Here is a 23,568-nt window from a genome sequence, read left to right on the forward strand (position 1 = left end):
AATTCTTCAAGCAACGATGGTAACAGTTAAACCCCCAGCCACTAAATCAAAGGCTTCATAAACTGAACAAAAAATGTCCATTTGCATTCCTCCATATCCAGAAACGCTTGACAAAAGGTTCTTTGCTCCTCTCTCAGGGAATCCATGAAGTGCCTCATCTTGTTGATACAATCATGCAAATATTGCATCATATAAAGCTGGAGATTGGCTATTCATGTGTTGAGCATCAAGTTTTGAAAAAACCTTTTCAAATGAAACTGTCTTCAATTTGGAGGAGAAATGATTGAGAAGGGCTGTGGTATAGGTTTATTAAATCATGACTAGGATGGAACAGGTAAGGAGGGAACAGTTATATATTCTTTTAAATAGTGCAAGAGCTAGATAACAGATTTAAAACAAATTCGAGAGAGCATTTTTTTTCACTCAATGACAAAGTAGAATTTGTTGCCAGGCAATGTAGAGTCAAGGCATCTAGCAAAGCTGATTTAAAAAGTGTTTGGACAGATTTATGAAGGAAACATCCATAAATAATTAACAGGTAAACTTGGGGAAAGGCACTGCTTCTCCCTGGGAGTGGCCAACAAGAAATGCAACTACTCTTTAGGATTTGCCAAGTACCTGTTCATGACCTGAATTGGTCACTGTCAGAGACATGATTTTGGGCTCAATGGTCCCTTGATCTGACCTAGCATGGCACATTTTATATTCTTGCATTTCATACCTGTTAGTATATCGAGCATTCAATACGGTGATTTGCAGGAGATAACACCTGCATTAAAAATGTCCGTTAACACATGCTAACGCAGCTTAGTATACTGACCCCTTAATTAGGAGTTTTATATACCAAAGCCAATAGAAAAGTCATAATTCACTTAAACTACAGGACTGGGATTGCATCTGAATTTTTCTGTCAAGCTCAGATAACACAGTATGTGTTTATGACTGACACAAATATTATTGTTCTCGGAGGATTCATATTAATCTAGCAATATGCCAATACTAGTTTCCTTGAGGTTCTTTTCTTCAGGAAAAATATCTATATTAAAAACTGCGGATGGTGTTATATATTCTTGTGCACCTGCTTCAGACCTGACTTGGAATGATATATTGACAATATTTCTACAATAAAAGCAACTATTGACTTCTTAAAAACAGGGAACAAAATAAAGATGATAGAAGAAGCAAGGGGGGGTCATGAGATTTAACAATAGGGGGAGATTATTCTAGCACTAACCAGTCCAGTACATATTAAGTGAGTAATTTTCAAAGCGTTATGCAGTGGCTTCATGCACACAATTGGTATATATGCATGCAAGTAATATGTACACATGTACATGCTATTTTGGAAACAATGCGATTATGCGTGTATTTGTGGTGTTGAATGTAAATGTTAATCAGGGAGAAAAAGGGGGCAGTTCTGGGCGATCCAGGGTAGAGTTCAGAAATGTGCAGACAAATTGCTACTTCAAGCGCGGTATACGTGCGTACATTACAGAACTTATCTGCTAATTAAGTCATGAACGTGAAAAAGCACATGTCTTTTACCTGCAGCTTTTGGATGGGATGTATGGGCATGTGATGAGGGAGCCAGGTGAAGTGCTGGTCTGGGTGGACTGGTGGAAAGTCAATGAACTGGTGATTGTGATTAGTTTCAGACGCAGAGTACATGCATTCTTTATAAAATTCTTGCTTCCATGTACAACTCAGGGTTATTACGTGCAAGTTTTATAATTATTACATGCATGAAATAAATGCACAAGTTTTTATAAAATGAACAAAGTATGTGTTTTTCTGCATCACAAATATACAGCCAATTGTCTGCTAAATCCCTGTGATACTGATATTGGGACCTCTTCGACATATATGTTAATACCACTCTCACTGAAGCACATTTGCCTGTTTCATTGAAATGAGCATCAATGCAACATCTATTAAAGAAATTTCATTCCGATCAATCTGATTTCTGCAACTCGGCCAATATCCTCGATCTGCATAGGTTATCGAGGCATCAGTCTTTAAATGGTTACATGACCTTTAGACACTCTTGGTATCTTAGATACATTTCTTTTTGGATTTCATCCAAAGTACAGTGGTGAGGCTTTAATTTTTCTAGTCTTGACATCTTTTGTTGTGAGTTTGATACGGGAACTGATAATAGAAAAACTAGGGGGCACTCCATGAAGTTAGCATGTGGCACATTTAAAACTAATCGGAGAACGTTCTTTTTCACTCAACGCACAATTAAACTCTGGAATTTGTTGCCAGAGGATGTGGTTAGTGCAGTTAGTATAGCTGTGTTTAAAAAGTGATTGGATAAGTTCTTGGACGAGAAGTCCTTATGTTCATCGTGGTATTGTGTGTATCAGCTAGGGGTGCGCATTCATTTGCAACGTATTAGCAATCCGCAACGTATAGGGCCATATTCGTTGTATTCGTGGGGAAGCGAAACGCATCGCGATTCCCGTGAATACAACAAATCTTCATCAAATTATTCGGCCGTCTAGAGTGAATTTAAACAAAATCCCCATCCTCCTGACCCCCCCCCCCCCAGACTTGCCAAAACTCCCTGGTGGTCCAGTGGGGGTCCGGGAGCCATCTACTGCACTCACGCCATCGGCTGCTGGTATTCAAAATAGCGCTGAAAGCCCCTGTGACATAGTAAGGGCAAAGGCTATCGGCGCCATTTTGATTACTGGCAGCCGATGGCCTGAGTGCAGGAGATCACTCCCGGACCCCCGCTGGACCACCAGGGACTTTTTGCAAGTCTTGGAGAGGTCAGGAGTCCCCCCTCAAGACTTGCCAAAAGTCCCTGGTGGTCCAGCGGGGGTCTGCGAGCAATCTCCTGTACTCGGGCTGTCGGCTGCCAGTATTAAAAATGGCGCCGATAGCCTTTGCCCTTACTATGTCACAGGGGCCGACCAATGGTACTGGTAGCTCCTGTGACATAGTAAGGGCAAAGGCTATCGGCGCTATTTTGAATACTGGCAGCTGACGGCCTGAGTGCAGGAGATGGCTCCAGGACCCTGCTGGATCACCAGGGACTTTTGGCAAGTCTTGGGGAGGTCAGGAGTCCCCCCCAAGACTTGCCAAAGTCCCTGGTAGGAGAAGAAGATGGCGCCGGCCGTCCATTGCTCCTACCATGTGACAGGGGCCGACCAATGACACCGGTAGCCCCTGTGACATGGTAAGGTCAAAGGCTATCGGCACCATTTTGAATACCGGACCACCAGGGAGTTTTGGTAAGTTTTGGGGGGCTCAGGAGGGTGGGGGGTTGTAAATTAAATTTTAGCCAGGAAACGAATAAGAATGGAACGCATGAACGGATCGGGGCCCCCCTTTCCGAATGCAACGTATCTTCCCCCCCCCCCCGAATACGAATACTGAATGTAACGTATGCGGTCTCTCTGCACATCCCTAGTATCAGCTGCTTTTGACATCCCGGATCATTGCATTTTACTGACATGTTTAGCGGAGATTGGGATTTCAGGGAAAGTCCTATCTTGGTTTTAATCTTACTTATCAGATCATTCATAACAAGTGTGATATAATGCCCAGACTTCCTCATAGCATCCTCTTTCCAATGGGGTGCCTCAGGGCTCTTCACTCTCTGCAACTCTATTCAACTTCCTTTCCAATCTTGGACTACATTATAGAATTGTGCTGATGATATTCAGTTTTCCTTTGCTGTAATATCTAACATTAATATCACTCTGGAATTGATTGTTATCTGTCTTAATGTTATTCAGGATTGGTTAATTAATATTATTAGCTTTAAATATTGAGAAAATTGAGACCAAAAGGATCGGCAAATTTACATTTTTTCCCAATAATTTACAATTTGATGGTCTCACAATTAATTCCAATTGTGTGGAAAGCCTGGAATCTAGGAGCTATTTTTGATCATGAGTTATCTTTTAAATCTCAAGTTAAATCTTTTGTGTGAAGCTCATATTTAAGCTTTGCTTGCTTTGAAAATTCAAGCCTTTTTCGAATCTAAAGGATTTTCATACTGTCCTTTCGTGTTCTTGTCCTGGACTATTGTAATGCAATTTATTTGAGTCTTTCAGCTGCGACCTTGCGTGCTCTGCAGGTCATTCAAAACTCAGCAGCCCCGTGTTCTCACCGGATATATGTATGTATTTATTTTATTTCCACAATTTCTATTCCGCTGATCCACTAAATCTCAGTGGATTACAGTCAACATACACAGTAAAGCATAAGAAAACCTTATGCAACACAAAACATAAACAGGCCAAAACAACTAAAAAGCAACATTGCTATACATCTCTTGAGATAAAAAAAAAACCAAAACCAAGATTGAGCAATAGTCTGGGAAGGCAAGAGAATAGAGATATGTCTTTAAATTCTTCCTAAACTGAGAAAGATCACTGTCTGCTCTAATAGCTACAGGAGGGCTGTTCCAGAGAGCAGGGCCAGCCATACAAAAGATCTGCTTAAAAGAGGCAAGGGAGAGCGATGGAATCTCAACCAAATGCTGTGATGAGGAACAGAGGCAATGGGTGGCGTGGTGTCTGCTTAAAAAAGACAGAATGGATGTAGGTGGCGGTGCCAGACCAAGGAGAGCTTTAAACATCAAACACCTTGCCAATATAATAATATTTCACCAATTCTCTTTTCTTTACACTGGCTGCTATATGAATCAGGAATATAGTTTAAAATAATTACATTAATCCATAAAGCTTTGAATAATGAGACACTACAGTGCATCAGCTTATTAAACATAATTTATAGACCACAGAGGAATTTGCATTCAGCTGGCCAATGCTTACTTGATATACCATCTGCATGTTTTGCTAGGCTCACTGAATCTTGTGAACTGTTTGCTGTAGCAGGTCACTTGTTATGGAATAATCTGCTGGACTCATTGTGGAAAAAAATCATGCCTCAAAACCTTTAAAAATGACCTGAAGACATACTTATTTAGAAAAGCATGTTCTTAGTCTGTTTGAAGCTATGTTAAAGGCTGCTTTTACTACCGTTTGTCTCACTTTGTATATGACCATTTTCTGCTTGGTATGGTAAGATCTGTCGATTGTTTGACTCATATTTTTTATGAATGTTTTATTGTAAACCACTTAGAAATGTAGATAATATGGTATATAAATATTTCAAAAAATAAATAAAATATATGCATACTGATGTTGTGCTTGGAGGTCCACCGGTCTCCCCTGCGAACTGCTGCACTTACTGCTGGTCCCAAGCCACCATAGACCCCCCCTCCCCCCATGCCACTGCAAGGCAGGCCACTTGCTCCTATGGGCCAAATGCAACTCATGGCAGGACACCACCAGCTTCCTCCATGGCATCCCCTACGCTAGAGCATGCTCGACATCATCAGAGTTAAAAGGCCCATGGCAATTAATCCCCCATGATGTCCACGGATGACCTCACAGATGCTGGCTTGGTCTTTTCCCTTCAGTCATTGTCTCGACAACAGGTTTCCCTACTGTCCAAGTAGTGTGAGTTGCTTCAGCATCTTGTTCTGTGGTTCCTGTGTCTTCATCTTCAGTTCCAGAATTCTTCATCCTTGTTCTTTGGTTCCAGTGTTTGTCATTCTTGTTCTTCAGTTGTCATGGTCAGTTCTTCAATTCTTCAGTGTTTTACATCTCCTCGTCTGCACGCCTGATCTGCTCCTCGCCTTCTTGCCCTGCCTATCCATCCCATCTGCCCTTTGGATGGATACCCAGTATTCACCTCAGCTTGCCTCCTGGACATCCTTGAACGCCACCTGCTACTGGCCACTGCCTGCCTCCTGGACATCCTTGAATGCCATCTGCCACTGATACTAACCTGCTTTTGGATTTTCCTGTACTAACCAGCATCCTCCATGGATCTTCCAAGCACCAGCAGAGGCCCCCACCTAAGACCTACCGGCCCCAGCTCCCAAGGGCTCAACCCCAGGGGAATGTGGGCTGGTATAGGTGAAGCTCCAGTTGGGCCTCTGCCTCATCCAACTCCATCTTCCGATAGTGGGGACTTGCAGAGCTCCACCCTGCAAGTTGTGTCAACTCCACCTCGGTCCAAGAGATTGCCAAGGCTGTGGACTCAACAGATGTCAAAGCCTTCAGGCTATCCCGGGTCTTGCACACAAGTTGCAAGAGCTGCAGAAATTTCTGGAGATCCTGGTAGCTTCTATGGAATGACTCTCCATCTGGCTGGATGCTGCCCCAATCCCAGCAGCTCGGTTGCCTACTGCCCCTGTACCGCAGCTACCCATGGCATCCAGCCAACCTATACTGCAACTTCCGGCTCTGCCCCAGTATGCCAGGGACACCAAGAAATGCCATGGATTCCTGAACCAGTGCCACATGCACTTCACATTGCAGGCTCCATTGTTCTCAGACGACTTGACTAAGACCATATATATTCTTTCCCTTCTGGATGGCAAGGCACTGTCATGGGTTTCTCACCTCTGGAAGCATGCGGACCCTTTGCTGCACAACTTGTAACAATCCACAGCCATATTCAAGATGGTCTTTGGGAAACCGAGTGTTATGACTTGTAGGTGTGTGGGTCCTGGGCCGAGGTGAGAGATGGTACCACCCACAGAGAGGAGCCCTTTGAGCCTCACCGTCGGGAGGTGCAGTCTCAGCGGACGTCAGACACAACTGTGGAATAGAGTATTAGAGAGGTAGAAAGGCACAACCTGCGGAGTGGGAGGTGCAGGAAAAGTAACAAGGTCTGAGCAGAGGGGTATACCCAGAGGGAATACCTCAGACATGGAGATACGGTAGTGACCCACAGAGTGGGGTACGCCGAAGAAGTGTCTCTGTAGTGGTGATGCGGTAGTAGCCTGCAGCGCAGGGTACACCGAGGGATTCCTTACTCAGAGATGGTATGGTAGTGGCCCGAGGTACAGGTGAGGGTCCTGTAGCGATGATGCGGTAATGGCCTGCAGCACAGGGTACACCGGAGTGGTTCCTCACTTAGAGATGACATGGTAGTGGCCCGAGGCACGGGGTACACAGGAGAGGATCCCACAATAAGGCTGGTATAGTAGTGGTCCATGGAGTCAAGGTACTCACAGAGTGGTAGTTCCAGGAGAGGTCCTGGAGACCGGGAACAGATAGCAGTCCAAGGCAGAAGGCCCTCCAAGGAGCGGATAGCCAGAGATGAGGAAGGGCCCTTGAGGAGCGGGTATCCAGAGCATCTCATGTCGAAGTGCAGAAACTGGAACAGGAAGTCTGTAAGAGTGAAGGGGATTCAGCAATGAGGGAACTCCTTGCTAACTCGTCAATAGGCAGGGCCAGCCAGCTTAAGTATAGCAGAGTGAAGATGTCATCTGGAGGAAACACCCCTGAGGTTCCCGCCATGAAGTGCTTAAGACTGGCCTGTGCACGCGCGAGCCTAAGTGATCCTGAAGGCAAGATGGCGGTCGGCAGTGCCCACACTGTCCCGGGAACGCCAGGAAGGTTGGCGGTAGCTGGCGGAGGCCGCCACTTTCCCCAATGATGACAAGGCAGCAAAGAAAGAGGTGAGCATTAGTGGTCGCAGCCATCTGCAACCGACGGGCGTAACACCGAGCTGGTTGGCCACTATAGGTTCTGATCTACTCCACCACCGCCAAGGCACCAGAACTTTAGCAGAATATATCATTGAATTCCAGACCCTGGCAAAGAAGCTTAATTGGTGGGAAGATTGTCTCCTCACCATTTTCCTGGATGGCGTGTCCTCCAGGCAAGATTGACCGCAGACTCCAGCAAAGGGAGAGAGAGTTATGACCTCCTCGAGGCGCAGTTATGCTGGCACCTCAGTTCCATACAGCTGCTCACCTCTGGCCCCTACTTCTCCAACGTCTGTTCTCCTGAAGAACCCATGCAGGTGGGTCACAGCCATTTAGATCCTGAGGAGAGGCTCTGCAGAAAACCACTTGGCCTATATCTTTATTGTGCAGGCCAGGTCCATCTACTAGTTCAATGGCCACTGAAGTCAGGACATGCCACTTCCTATAGTCTGGCAGGGGAATGACCCTAAGCCTTTATGTCCCAGCTCGCCAAATACTACTCCCTGTGACTATAAAATTGGGTTCCCTATGTTTCGCCACCCAGGCATTTGTGGATTCTTGTCCCGACAGAGCTTCATCATGAAAGAACTCGTGGGTCAACTATTGATTCCCAACATGCACCAAGTTTCACCCCTGATAATATCCTCTATTCACAGGGACCTCCTTCCCGGCCAAATCACCCAGACTATCATGCCACTGATGCTATGTACTAGATTAATTTCCATGTCATTGCCAGAGATATCCATCTCATTGTCCTGGGATTACCCTGGCTCCAGCAACATCATTCCCAATTTGACTGGGCTACCCTACAGCTTACCCATTGGGGCCAAGAGTGTAGGGACACTTGTCTGGAAAATGTGAAGCCCCCTTACCATTTGACCGTGGCCACAACACTTCCTGGCCTTCGTCAGTATGCCGATTTCAAAAACATTTTCTGGAAGAGAAAAGCCAAGACTCTACCACCTCACTGCTCATATGACTGTGGAATCAAACTCTTCCCAGATACAAAATCTCCTCAGGGAAGAGACTTGAGGAAAACCTGAATTTTATTTGACCATCTTCAGTAGGAGCTGGGTTCTTCTTTGTGGCAAAGAAAGATGGCTCGCTCAGGCCATGTATTGATTATCACAGATTAAATGTCATCACTAAAAAGGACCCCACTACCCCTTGCCATTAATAACTGAATTCTTTGACCACCTCCAAGTTGCAAAAATCTTCACCAAACTAGACCTCAGAGGAGCATATAACCTCATACGGATTAAGGCTGCTGACGAGTGGAAAACAGCTTTTAACACTCATGACAGGCATTACAAGTATTTAGTTATGCCCTTTGGGCTTTGTAATGCACCTGCAATCTTCCAAAAAATAGTCAATGATATTTTTCGAGACTTACTTTATATTTGTGTGGTCATGTATCTAGATGACATATTCATCTTCTTCCAAGATCTCAGCACCCATCATTGGGATGTGCACACAGTCCTCAGGCACCTGCGAGAAAACAACTTATTCGCCAAGCTGGAAAAATGCCTTTTCAAAAAGGAGGCACTCCTTTCCCTGGGGTACCCTGATAGTGAGAGCCATCCAGGACTGGTCTTGCCCAGTGGGGCTTTGAGCACTGCAGAGATTTCTGGGGTTTACCAACTATTATTGCCAGGTTATTCCAAACTACTCTTCCATGGCAGTCCCCCTGAAGGATCTTACCAGAAAGGGCGCCAACATTAAGGACTGTCCCTCCCCCTGAAACCATAGATGCATTCCAAGAACTGAAAAATGCATTTTTTTAAAAGACCTTGTCTGTCATCCGGATCCCATGCATCCATTCATCACAGAAGTAGATGCCTCCATATTGGGGGTAGAGGCAGTTCTAAGCCAATACTCACCAAAAGGAATACTTTCTTTTAAAAGACATTTTCTCCCGTGATGTGTAACTACAATATTGGTGATAGAGAACTCTTGGACGTCAAATTAGCTCTTGAAAAGTGGGGGCCATCTACTCGAAGGAGCCCAACATCATATCACAAGTGCAAGGTGTTGCATATAGGGAAAAATAATCCATGCTGTAGTTCCACATTAGGAGCTACCACCCAGGAAAAAGATCTAGGCATCATAGTGGATAATACTTTGAAATTGACAGCTCAGTGTGCTGCAGCAGTCAAAAAAGCAAAGAAAATGTTAGGAATTATTCGGAAGGGAATGGTTAATAGAACGGAAAATGTCATAATGCCTCTGTATCACTCCATGGTGAATACTGTGTACAATTCTGTACCTTTTCCATCACAACAAAGATTATAGTTGTGATGGAAAAGGTACAGAGAAGGGCAACCAAAATGATAAAAGGGATGGAAAAGCTCCCCTATGAGGAAAGGCTGAAGAGGTTAGGGCTGTTCAGCTTGGAGAAGAGACAGCTGAGGGGGGATATGATAGAGGTCTTTAAAATCATGAGAGGTCTTGAATGAGTAGATGTGAATCAGTTATTTACACTTTTGGATAATAGAAGGACTAGGGGACACTCCATGAAGTTAGCAAGTAGACATTTACTAATCGGAGGAAATTATTTTTCACTCAATGCACAATTAAGCTCTGGAATTTGTTGCCAGAGGTTGTGGTTAGTGCAGTTAGTGTAGCTGGGTTTAAGAAAGGTTTGGATAAATTCTTGGAGCAGAAGTCCATTAACTGCTATTAATCAAGTTGACTTATGGAGGAGGTGGAGAAGTGAGGAGAGACAGTGCCGAATCAGTGGCCATTCCCGGGTTGAGGAGGAGTTCCCAGCCCCAAAGGGGCTCCAGATGGTCTTTCCTGTGCCATTTCCAGATTATGACATCATCTAAGAGGGACACACGAAGGGCTTTAAAATCTGCCCTGAGGTGGCTTCCCATTCAAGGTGGAGAAGTGAGGAGAAACAGTGTCGAACCAGCGGCCATTCCGGGGGTCAGGAGGAGTTCACGGCCCCGACAGGGCTCCAGCTGGTCTTTCCTGTGCCATTTTCAGATTCTGACGTCATATAAGAGGGATGCACGAAGGGCTTTAAAATCTGCCCTGTAGCGGCACGGCGCTGAAGCCGCGCTCGCAGCTTTGTTTTTGACTTTGAATTTCCTTTAATTTGGAATTCTGTTTGGACTTCCACTTTTGTTGGGTTTTTTTTTTTGTTCTTTTACAAATTTGATTGTCTCTCCGATCCTTTTGAAGCCTTCACTGTTCGGGGGGAGATTTTTATAAGTGATGGACTATCAGTGAGACATGTGAAGATGGAGGACCAAGACACTAATTGTTTCCTAGTATTATGACTCATTCAGCTAGGAAATGGAGGGTCAAGGAGCAGGAAGTTATCACCACTTTTACCTCCTTTCCAGCTTATCGGCCCGATGGACTCACATGTGATACAGGACATCCAAGGATCGGGAGTGGGCTCGCTGCGGGGAGACTGGGAGGAAATGGAACCCAACTCCCTTCCAGAGCTGCAAACAACTCTGTCCCCAATCGATCGGAGACCTCCTGTAAATCCAGCTGAGAATTACAATTTTTCGTTGTTGGAGATATCTGAAGTCAGAGTGGAGAAGCAAGAGATCGGTTTGAGGCCCCTGAAAAAGGGGGAAACCTGCAGCCAGCAGAGAAGATCTGCTGGCCGCTCTAGAGACAGGTTGATCAGGAGAAGCCAAGGACTGCACGACTATCCCACTGTATGGAAGGGAAGTAAAAACTTTTGATCCTATGTTTGTTTTTTTCTAGGGAGAAAGGATTGTTGAAACCTGAAATTGTTACACTTGATGTATTGTGGGAAGCAATTCAAAGAGTTAATGATAATCTGTGTCAGCAGTTTAGTAACTGTATCATATACTAAGGGGATGGAAAATAGAATTGAAAAAGTTGAAACACAAGTTTTAGGAAATACAAATAAGGTATCATGTTTCGACGAAAAATTTAAAAAAATCACTAGAAGTTCATGGGAAGTTAATTAAAGAAAATCAATACTTGACCAACTGTATGGAACAACTGGAGAATCAAGTAAGGGGAAAAAATTTGAGATTTATAAATTTCCCAAGGGATCCCTTAATTACGCCCCATGATATGTGGGTGAAATATTTGGTTCAAATATTAAAGTTCCTGAGAGAACCTTTCCCCCACTTTCGAGGATTTATTATATCCCACCTTATAAGAATAGATTCTAATAATAGGGGATGTCAGGTTTTAGTTCCCACTCCACCGGAATCTGGTTAACTAATATGCTAGAGTCTACACAGAAGGACCAGGTCTGTCCTGCTACCCTGATAGTAGTCTTTCTTTTAGAAACAGACAGGGAGTGGATCCTCTGTAAGGTTCTCTACCCTTGGGATGAGCCCTTTATGGGTTTAAAGATATCTGCATTCCCGGACCCTGCTAGGTCTACACAAATCAGGAGAAAACAATTCCTACAACTTAGACCCAGAGTATTAAATTTGGGGGCAATGTTTATATTGAAGTACAGTTGTAAATATATCTAAGTACAGAGATACCATTTATGTATTCTTAGTGCCTGAGTAACTAGATAACTTCCAGAAATAAATATTCTGGTATTAATGTACCGTCCCCTCCATCAGTTGAGGAAGTGCAATTGGTCCGTTGGTGATACAATCATAAATTAATATATGCCCAATTCATTGATATGTTCGCTATCTGTTTCCTTTATATTTATTTATTTTTTATTTATTTAACACTTTTCTATACCGACCTTCATGAAAGTAATATTAATATACCTTAGGTTGAGAGTATCTTACCGAACGTTTGAGGACTTTAAGCAAATGATTGATTGATATTGTTTCTTCCTCTTTAAGTTTTTTTTCTGTCTCTTGAGACTTATTGTGTAAAATGATGCTTTCTAATTCAAGTAGTATCCTTGGATTGTATTTTAAAAGTTGATAAGATAAAAAAAAAATTTGACTTAGGGAATGGCCTCTGCTATTACTGGCATCAGTAGCATGGGATCTTCTTGGTGTTTGGGTACTTGCCAGGTTCTTGTGGCTTGTTTGGCCTCTGTGGGAAACAGGATGCTGGGCTTGATGGACCCTTTGTCTCACCCAGCATGGCATTTTCTTATGATCTTATGTCCTTAATATATATACAGATCACAAAAATCTTGAACACCTTCACCAGGTTCAGCAACTGAATGCAAGGCTTGCTAGTCCTTGTTCTTTGCCCGCTTTGACTTTGAACTATGGGTGGATATTCTCTCGTGCTCCTTTCAACCTGAGAACATTCCAGAGCCTCTCAGGCATATCATTGACCCCGCTAAAATTCTTCTGCCCGCCTCCAAGACTGTCCCTCCAGGGAAGACAGTCATACCTTCCCAACTACAATGAAAAGGTATTGAAATGGGGCAATGACTCCCATGTTGCAGGTCATCCTGGATGGGTTCAAACCCTTGAACTGCTTCAGCAATACTACTGGTGGCCCCAAATGAAGCAAGATGTTGACTTGTGCCCTACAAGTGCACAGCAAATAATGCTGCATGGCTAACCCTGGGGGGTGTTACAGCCATTGCCAGCCCCCAGGGAACCTTGGACCCACTTGTCCATGAATTTTATCGTGGACTTCTCCATCTCAGATGGTGCCACTGTGATCTGGGGGATCATAGATCAATTCTCAAAGATGGCTCACTTTCTGCCACTTCCAAGCCTCCCTTCCGCCCCAGAATTGGCATGGCTCTTTATGCTCCATGTATTTCGCCTGCACGGCTTGCCGAAGCAGATTGTGTCAGACCGTGGGGTGCAATCTGCTGCAAAATACTGCTGCTCATTTTGTAAGAAATGTGGCATCATACTGTGGCATATACCCCCCCCCAATGAAATGGTCAAACTGAATGTATGAATCACATTCTCAAAACCTTTCTCAGTGCCTATTGTCAATGAGCACCAGGACAATTGGGCTATTCTCTTACACTGGGCTGAGTTCTCGCACAATACCCTATTAATGCAGCTACGGGGTCTTCTCCATTCTAATTGGTTTATAGAAAGCAGCGATTGCCACCTCTGCCACTCCCTGTGGCAGTGTCCACATCCTGTCTAGCTGTCTGCCCAGCAATTACAAGAAATATGGGCAGCACCAACACGCTCATTCGGAAAGCCACCCACAGGGCTAAAAGAAATACGGAAGCCCACTGAAGGCCAGTTCCTCAATTTAAGGTGGGTGAGAAAGTGTGGCTAAGCACATGACACCTACGCCTGAGAGTGACTTCAATGCACCTAGCTCCCCGCTCCATTGGGTCCTTCTCAGTATTTCGGCAAGTGGGACCCGTGAAGTACTAGTTGAGGTCGCCACAAAGATTGAAGATAATGTTTTCCATGTGTTGTTACTTAAGCCAGTAATATTCTCTTGGCCCTCTAGAGCACCTCCAGGGCTGCAAGAAGTAATCAGTGATGGAGACACCGTTTATGAAGTTGAAGAAATCCCAGACTCACACTGGTGGGGAGGGGGGGAGGGGCAGAAGGATCAAATATCTCCTTTCTTGGAAGGGATACAGTCCAGAGGAAAACTCACAGGAGCCAGCCTCCAAAATCTTGAATCGTAACTTAAGGGACTTCCATTTACATCAGCCCAAGAAACATTGGGCCTCAGGGAGGGGGATTAAGAGGGGGTACTGTTGTGCTTGCAGTCCATGGGTCTCCCTCATAAACCGCTGCAGTTACCACTGGTTCTGAGTCAACATTTCCAGATCCTGACCCCGTCAAAGACCTCCCATGCAACTGTGCAGCAGGCTACCGCACTCCGATGGACCACACGTGAGTCAAGGCCAGATGCCGCCAGCTTCCTTCATGGCCTCTCCTAGGCCCGTGAGTGCCCAACGTTTCCTGCAGCAGGAAATCCCCTGTGGTGACCACGAATGACCTATAAAAGGCTTCTTTTTCCTTCAGTCATTGCCTTGGCCACAGGCCTCCCTACTATCCAAATAGTGTGAGTTGCTGCAGCACATTTTTCTCCAGTTGCTGTGTCTTCATCTTCAATTCTAGCTTTCTTTGTCCTTCTTCTTCAGTTCCAGCATTCTTTATCCTTGTTCTTCAGTTCCAGGGTTCATCGTCCTTGTTCTTCAGTTCTCGTGGTCATTTCTTCAGTTCTTCAGTGTTTCACGTCTCCTTGTCTGCCCTCCTGTTTTGCTCATTGCCTTCCTGCTCTGCCTATCTGTCCTGCCTTCCTTTTGGATGGATGCTTGGTACTGACCTGAGCTTGCCACCTGCCACTGAACCCATTGCCTGCTTCCTGACATCCTTGAACGCTGTCAGCCACTGACCCCAGCCTGTTTTCGGATTTGCCTGTACTAATCAGCATGGATCTTCCGACTGCCAGCAGAGGCCCCCACCTAAGACCTGCCAGCCCCAGCACCCAAAGGCTCATCCCGAGGACAACGTGGGCTGGTATAGGCGAAGCTCCAGTTGGGCTTCTGCCTACCGACGGTGGGGCCCTGCAGGTTGTGCCAACTTCACCTCGGTCCAAGGGTCCACGCCTACAGCAACTGAAACATAAGTGTATACTTTTGGGTCAGAAATACATGGTATTTTATAAACTGAGCAGCTCCTTCCATAAAATTTATAAAATACTAGCATAAATCTCCTTGGACCCACTTATGCATGCATTTGGTGACTCATGCAGACTATTGAAAATTGGGTTCTAAAAAAATACGCTTTAATAGTTTGAACAGTTATAAAATGCGAGGTGTATTTTCAGTTGAGCTCTAAATACAGAATAAATTGCAATCCCTGGCACAATCAATGAATCAAATAGAAGCCTACTCAATATTTTTTTGACTCCAATGCAGAGTAGAGGACGTTAGAAGAAAGTCTTTGTTTTGCTATGAACAGACTCCTCTGCTTCATATCACAGTGAAATCTAAGCAAACCTCCTCGGGGATAACACTGTCACAGGAGTATACGGTTATGCTTTGATGAGAAGGATTGTGACTGGATATCGTCAGCTCTCAGCATACCCGGTAAAGAGACAGTCCTGCATCATTCAGGAGAGAGAATCTGAGGAGGCTAGCAACCCCCTATGGCTCACCTAATGGGAAAAACCTGTGCCAAAAATCTTGATACTGATATAAGGAAGGTGAGGGAGGCCAGAGAAAGGGGAAAGTCATATATTTGGTGAAATGGGTAGCTAAGCAAGCATGCTGTACTGTTTGATAACTACTTTCAGTTTTATCTGACTCAGTAATATATGTTAATCTTTGAACCTATAGGGGCCAAGTCACTAAGAGGTCCACAAAATGCTTTTTTTTTAGTGTGCATGTAGAATCGTATATTTAAAGTGTGCTGAGCATTTCAATAAAGGTGCAAAAGTTAAGTGCCTGTATTCAGGTGAACTAAGGCAACTTAATTTTGGCTGAATACAGGCATTTAACTTTAGCTTTAGGAGCCTTAAACTGAGGTGCCTAAGGTCAGGCCAGCTTTTATCTCACCTAAGTTAAGGCGTACAAAGTGGAAATGAGTGCTAAGCACCTAACTTCATTCATCCAACCTGGCCCTGCCCACTCTTTAGGTACATACATTTTGGAAGTCAAAGAAAGGACATTTTTATTAATGCAAATCTAGGTGCCTAACTCTTAAAATTAGGTATCTATTTCTTTTGAAAATCAGGTTGTAAAGTTGATTATATGCATAAATAAATATTCTAAAGGTCCATGCAAAAAAAGACCATAGATTTTTTTTTTTTACTAGGTGCACGCTATTCATTTCAAAATCCCTTGAGCTAATCAGGTCAAAGTGCAAGAGCCAGTTACAGCACCCGAGGATCCTTCCCACCTATTACCCCTCAGGGGGCTTGCCATCACCCTAATCTATTACTGAGGAATGTCAGAGCCTTCCTCCTGAACCAATCAAGAGGCTATTCTATGGGATGTTTCCTTGCCACAATCTAAAAAACAGGCCTTCTTGGACGCGACATGGCTTCCCCCCCTCAAGATCCTACCAGCAGGCTCATCCAGGGGCCTAGGCATGCCTTTCCCCCCATCCTCCCTCCGATCGAACTAAGAAGGTTCTCTTGGGGCCCTCCTAACCACACCACGCCCCTCTCGTACCCCTCTGAAATGTGTACCTGCTATTTAGGCATGCTGACTAATGCCATCTAGCAGAGAGGCCTTGACTAGGAGTCAGGTGGGCAGGAGATGATGGCCAGATAATAGAGGGGCTTTAGTTATGAATTTGGGGCAGAGGCGGGGGGGGGGGGGGATCGGTTGGAAAAGTGATGGTTGACAGTCAGAAGGTCCTGTTTGTTAGATCAGAGTGGGGATCTATGGATTCTGGAGTGAGGCTTTTGTGTTTTAGGGAGAAGAGATAGGGGGAGTCTCCAAGGATACAGGCTTACTCCTGGTAATAAGCAGGCTGTTGCCTTGAGGTTAGGTCTTACATTTACCGGGGTTGGTGTGGCCGGACTGATAAGAACTCATCATATCCGTATTTGCATAGATTTGCATGCTAAGTTTTAGAATGCACACGTGTGCCTGATAAAAGCATGGGTTTTCACCAGTACCACATTACTAGTGGGCGGGCAGTATTCTGTGTGCATGCTAAGTGGTAGCAGCGTTTAGGATGCACAGTACGAAAATGAAAAATCTTACCAGGCAGCCGAACATGCAAGGAACCTGAATGTGAAAATATGGCTGGTGGTAAAAACTTGCATCCATAATGACACACATTCTAAGCCCGGAAGCAAGATAATTAAGGTCAGCTGGTTACACATAAACAATTATGCCCCTAGTCACTTAATGTCATATTTACTGGCACGGCATAGGGGGGAAGCCCAAATGAGTGGCGCTCTGGGATGTAACTCCACGACCCTGCCACGTTCCAATTACAGCAGTCCAACCTGTGGGAAGGTTTTTTTTTTTCCTTCCTATTCTGCAGCTTTTCTGGACTTGCCTGATTTACTGCTTTCAGGTCTTCGTCTGGGTCTACGCCTACCCTGTCAATAGAAACAAGAAAAAAAAAACAGTAAATAATCTAATGCAATCCCACATTTCATTCTTTCAGCCAAGAATCTGCATATGGAATACTATCCCAGAGAGGAGCGGAAGGAGGGGGAGGGAACAGAGTTAGGAGAGAGAAAAACACACATACATAAATGGGGTTTTTTTGAACTTCTTCCTTCCCCACACAGAAACTATAAAGCAAACAGTTATGACTCTCCCCTGCGTCTGAGCCCACACAGAATCTGGCTCTGAATAAATAGTCCCGTCACATCTCTCTCCATCCTCTCCGGCTTCAGCTGGAAACAGGGCCACTGAGTGACAGCTGACATGCCCATCACGAAGAAGCAATATTAAAAAAAACCAAAGCCTGCTTAGTGGGCAAGATCGATTTACAAAGTTATCTTTATCCGGATATTCAGCGGCACTTGCCTGACTACTTGTTGCTGAATATCAGGGCTAGATCAGGGGTGGATTGGCCTTTCGGGGGGGCTTCGGGAGTGCCCGGTGGGCCGCTCAGGTCAGTCACGTGACACTGGTGTTGACCTCCGCAGTCCCGTACCCGAGGAGCTGCTGCGATCGATACCGGGCCCTGCAGCAGCTCTCCTGGCAGAGCCGCAGACTCTTTCTTCACTTTTTTTTTTCCCCTGCAGCTCCATGGATCTGCCTTTTGTCTTTTTTTAACTCACGACTCCATGGGCCTGCCTTTTGTTTCTCTGGCTCCAGTCGTGGATCCATGGATCTGCCTTTTTTTTTCTTGTCCCCGTGGCTCCATGGATCTGCCTTTGTTTTTCCCATGGCTCCATGGATCTGCCTTTTGTTTCTCCCGCCCCCACACCACAGCTCCATTGGCCTGTCTTCCTCCCCCTTCTCACGACGTCCTCAATGAAGTATGGAACTGATCCCCTCCTCCTCTCATCACCGCGGAGGCGGGAAACATTCCTGCCGCCTCTTTTTACTCTACTCCTGGCATCCTGCCAATGTCTCTGTCGCAGAAGATAGACTGCTCGCTGCTTATCAACCAGCTGAAGGTCTCTCCTTGAGCTCTGCCGCCTGCCAGCCCTCACCTTATATTGAGACCAAAATTATAACACTTCCCCCCCCCACACACACCCCAGAGCCTTCCTGACCACCTTTTCCCACACCAGCACCGTCAGCAGATACCCCTGTCTGGATTCCCCCTGACCACTAATGTAAGTAAAAATATATTTTTTAATATATTCAGAGGAGGTTGGGGAAAAGAGTGAGTGTCAGTGAGTGTGTATTTGCATGTGTGAGCGTGAGAGCCATGTGTGCAAGGGCGCATGCATATTTGTGTGTGTAAGTGAACATGCGTGTGTGTGGAAGAGTGTGTGCCAGCAAGGGTGCATGGGAGTAGGCATGTGTGTGTTAGTAGGTATGTGTGTCAGCAGACTTGTGTGAGGGAACATGCATGTGTGTGTATGTCAGGGAGTCAGTGTGTGTCAGACTGTGAGGGAGTATGTATGTCAGAAAGCATGTGTGTTAGAGATCGTGAGGGAGTGTGTGTGTGTGTGTGTGTGTGTCAGAGCATATATGTAAGGGAAGAGAATGCTTGTGCACCTCCACCCCCACTAAGCCACAACAATTTCAGGATGACTGGAAATTAGAAGTTTCCAAGTATATAAAGTGGAGGATTTATTAATTCTTACTGGTTTTAATTATTGGGTGTTATCTGATGAGTCTGCTGTTTAAAAATATTTATTGGTGTTTGAGAAAATTTTAAACAATTTTATATACATTTTTAATTACTGGATGTTCTATTCATCAGCTGTTTTGAAATATTTATTCTTTTTATTAGTATGGTTTTTCTAGTACCAATGATTTATATTTTTTGATTTCATTGCTTAATGGTTTATGAGGAATGGTGATGTTTCCGTTTTTCCCTTGTTCCACCGCATACAAAGTCTGATTTCTTGCAGTTTCCAGTTCAGTTTTTGTCTGCACATTTCTATTTATACTTTATGGTCTCCTTATTCTGTATTTGGTGAGGGTCTAGGTACTGCATTGTGTGTCCAAGTTGAGGTATTCTCCTAGCATGATGTTTTTGTCTGGGGCTCTGTAGCAGCCTGGTTTGTTCTGTTTTCTAATTGAAGGTGTATTGGTGTTTTAAGGCCTGATGTAATATATGCAGTGTTGCCATGACATAAGTAGGATTGTCATTGTTTGAGTGTTGGTATATAGTGCTGTTTTGGTATGGGAGGTTTACTATATATTAATTGTAATTTAGTTTACGCAAGGCTTTCTGAGAGCCAGGCCCACACGCAACATGTGTTGGAATAGGTCAAATGCTGTTGTGGAGGTAGACCCTTGGCCAGAGGTGGTGTTGGTGTTACCTGTGAGGGAAGCCCCCACGGGTCCCCACCGTCGGGAGGCGAGGCCAAATGGGAAGCAGAGGCCAACTGGAGCTTCGCCAATACCAGCCCTCATTCTCCACAGGTTGAGTCCTTGGGTACTGGGGCCGGTTGGACTTAGGTGGGCCTCTGCGTGGTTGATCCTGGAGCAAGTGTCCAAGGCGGGGAGCCAGGAAGCAGCGGTGAGGCAATATTCAAGGCCGAACTGACTGGGGCAGAGGCAAGTCCAGACCGCAAGACAGGTAGAGCTGAAGACGAGGCCGGGTTCCAAAGTCCGGACAGACTGAAGCAAGAGCACGGTTAAGAACAAGGTTAAGTCCAAACTGTAAGTTAGGCAAATCCTAAGACAAGACCACGTCCAAGCAAGGATCAGGATAGATGAATGAATACAAGGTCAGGTTCAAGCTGAAGTCAGGGCAGGCAGCTGGAGACAAGGTCAGGTTCAAGCAGAAGTCAGGACAGGTTCAAGCTGGTCAGGGCAGGCAGCTGGAGACAAGGTCAGGGACAAGCTGGAGTCAGGGCAGGCAGCTGGAGACAAGGTCAGGTACAAGCTGGAGTCAGGGCAGGTGGCTGGAGACAAGGTCAGGTTCAAGCTGAAGTCAAGGCAGGCGGCTGGAGAGAAGGTCAGGTTCAAGCAAGGATCAAAAGCCAGGAAGATCCATCCAAAGGATAGAAGGAGCAGGAAACTAGAACAGGTACTGGAGCAAGGAACAGGTACTAAAATGCTGGAACAGGAACCGGAACGCTGGAACAAACAGGAACCGGAACAAGGAACAGGTACAGGAACGCTAGAACAGGGACTGGAACAAACAGCAATGAGCACAAAAAGGAATCCGGCTCAGAAATCTCTCTCTCTGTAACTAATAAACTAGTAATTTAAACATGTGACATAAGAAATAATATAGATTGGCATCTCCAGGTTGTGTGTAAAGAAGTCCAGGTGGCTTAAAATACCACTATGAGTCCCCAAAGTCTCATAAACATGAAATAAGGAGTTTGGAGGGTTAATACTGGAACCCGCGGGGTTGCAAAACAACAGAGCATGTTTAAATTACTAGTTTTGGGCTTCTGTCCCTCCTGTCGCAGCCGGAGTGGCGAAACATGGTCCGGGTCGGGGGACCCACTTGTATTTCATCTACATACCTCTACTTATTAAAGAACTGATGTTACATGGCACCTGATTTATTGATTGATTCATCTTTTGAAGTTTAAGGATCCGCGTGCATCTTGGCGCTACACTTCAATATATCGTGGGTTCCCCACTGCGTGAGCCGCATTGCTTCTCCACCTTTATTTGTGCTGGTCTTTATCTGCTGTCATTTATTATGTTACTATGTATGTCAAATAAAAATAATTATATTATATGTTAAAAAAAAAATGGCTTAAATGCCCTGCATATCTGTGGAAAACCAAGCAAAGCCTCTTTATTCTGGTTTTTAGGTCAATCCCATTCTGAATCACAGCTTTATTAGAGAATGCATGTGGCTTATTATTCCACTCCTCATACGCAGGGTTGCTCTTCTGATGTCACCAATATTGGGAATTGAGCAGAGCAAGTATGCAGAATATGCTCTGACGGTGATATCAGCTTGAATTAAGGGCAAGAAGTTAAAAAAACCCACTTTTCCACACCTCAATCATCACACCGCTTTATTTAAATATGCTCAAAAGCAATTCAGCGGTTCAGCTCCACTGGATTCGATGGGGGAAAAAGCAAAATAAAACTCTAAGGTCTGTGCAAATAAAATGTCATACAGCCGTGCTCTAGAGGAATTAGTCTTCCAGGCAGTGCTGCTGAGCACATCTATGCTGTGGGACTGCCACTTGTGGCTGATTATGTGAGCTGTGTTTGTGGCGTGTTTAGTACAGACAGATCTGAAGAATGCACGAGTTCTTGCTGGTGGCACAAATGTGAAAATCTAGTGAATTTAACCAAAGAACAGTTTTCTAGCTAGCATTACCTCCTTTCATCACTTACTGCATGCATTCTGACCTTCCATGTCACTTATGCAAATTTCCTTTCACATTCACTCTGAAGCTTCCTGTGCTGGGCTGCATTTTTCTCCTCTATTGTCTACATAAGAAAATGTCTCAGAGAAACATAAAATACAGCAGCAGGTAAAGACTTTTTAGTCTGTCCATTTTTCCTCCTTGCTTTAGTGCTGCAGATCCGACTTGAATTGAAATCTGGACCTACCCTTGCTTTTTTGCAGCTAAAAATGCTCTGGGCTTATCCATTATCATAGTGATTATTATTTTATTGTATATAGTAAAGATAGTACATTCCGAACTGTAGAAGATAAACAGTGGTTAGTGCAGTTAGTATAGCTGTGTTTAAAAAAGGATTGGATAAGTTCTTGGAGGACAAGTCCATTACCTGCTATTAATTAAGTTGACTTAGAAAATAGCCACTGCTATTACTAGCAAGAGTAACATGGGATAGTCTTAGTTTTTGGGTTCTTGCCAGGTACTTGTAGCCTGGATTGGCCACTGTTGGAAACAGGATGCTGGGCTTCATGGACCCTCGGTCTGACCCAGTATGGCATGTTCTTATGTTCTTATGTAGAATGTTACGCTCTTCGGTCGCAGACGGCTGCAACTGCTGTTGCTTACCTCCTTCTTTGCAGCTATGACTCCGTTGGGAAGACTTGCGGCCTCTGCCAGCTATCGCCAGCCTGCCTACCGTTCCCGGGCCTCCCTGGATGCTGCGGACGCTGCCGACCACCATCTTACCCTCGAAATCTCCTAGGTGTACACGCACACGGGCCAGTCTTAAGCATGTCAAGGCGGGAATCTCAGGGGCGTCCCCTCTAGATGACATCATTCTTCCAGGACATTTAAGCCAGCTGACCCTGCCTATCTATGACTTGGCAACGAGTTCCCTTATTGCTGAATCCACTTTGCTCACTACGGACTTCCCATTCCAGTTCCTGCTACTTTGGTGTGAGACGCTCTGGGTACCTGCTCCTCGGGGGCCCTTCCTCATCTCTGGCTATCTGTTCCTCGGAGGGCCTTTTGCATTGGACTACTGCTTGCCCCGTTCCCTGGAGCTTCTCCTGGAACCTTTACTACAGAGTATCTCTGCTCTTCAGTCCATTACCGCATCATCTCTAGTGAGGAACCCTCATCAGTGTACCCCATGCTGCGGACCACTGCCGTATCATCTCTCCTGAGGAGCCTTCACTGATGTGCCCTGCTCCACGGATCACTACCATACATCTCTACTGAGGAGCCTCATTGGTGTACCCCGCTCTGCGGACCACTGCCGTATCTCCACTACAGAGGTATTCCCCTTGGGTATACCTCATCGCACAGACTCTGTTTTTCTCCTGCACTCCCCGCTTCATGAGCAGTGCCTCTCTATCTCTCTAATAAAGACTCTCTTCCACAGCTGTATTTGACATCCACTGAGACCTCTCCTCCCGATGGTGAGGCTTACAGAGCTCCTCCCTGTGGGCGGTACCATCTCTCACCTCGGCCCAGGGCCCACATACCTACAAATCCTAACACAGAGAGATACCAAGAGAGAGATGAGATGAACGGTAAACAAAAGCCATACAGGTAAAATCGACAGGGGATGTTCCCACCTCAAGGTATTTACAATCTATTTAACTGAGCTTCAGCTTCTGCATCTGAGGTGGCTCTGATCATTCATTCAATCTAAAGAAATGAAATAGCAGTTGCCTTCTGTGATGCAGCTCAGCTGGATTTTTCCCTGCTCACCTTGTTAAATCCACTCTTGT

At 45.1% G+C, this 23,568-nt stretch overlaps 1 protein-coding gene across 4 annotated transcripts in view; it reads right to left on the reverse strand.

The window, feature by feature from the left end:
* SLC9A9 (solute carrier family 9 member A9) overlaps positions 1-23,568 on the reverse strand; it is a 902,600-nt gene that overhangs the window by 209,035 nt on the left and 669,997 nt on the right. For all 4 annotated transcript variants that reach the window (XM_029617398.1, XM_029617399.1, XM_029617396.1 and 1 more), the window contains one exon: positions 17,407-17,449. In XM_029617398.1, coding sequence (XP_029473258.1) covers positions 17,407-17,449 — 43 coding nt within the window. The remainder of the gene's footprint in view (positions 1-17,406; positions 17,450-23,568) is intronic.

Source organism: Rhinatrema bivittatum, chromosome 9 (assembly GCF_901001135.1).
Source record: "Rhinatrema bivittatum chromosome 9, aRhiBiv1.1, whole genome shotgun sequence".
NCBI classification, from domain to species: Eukaryota; Metazoa; Chordata; class Amphibia; order Gymnophiona; family Rhinatrematidae; genus Rhinatrema; species Rhinatrema bivittatum.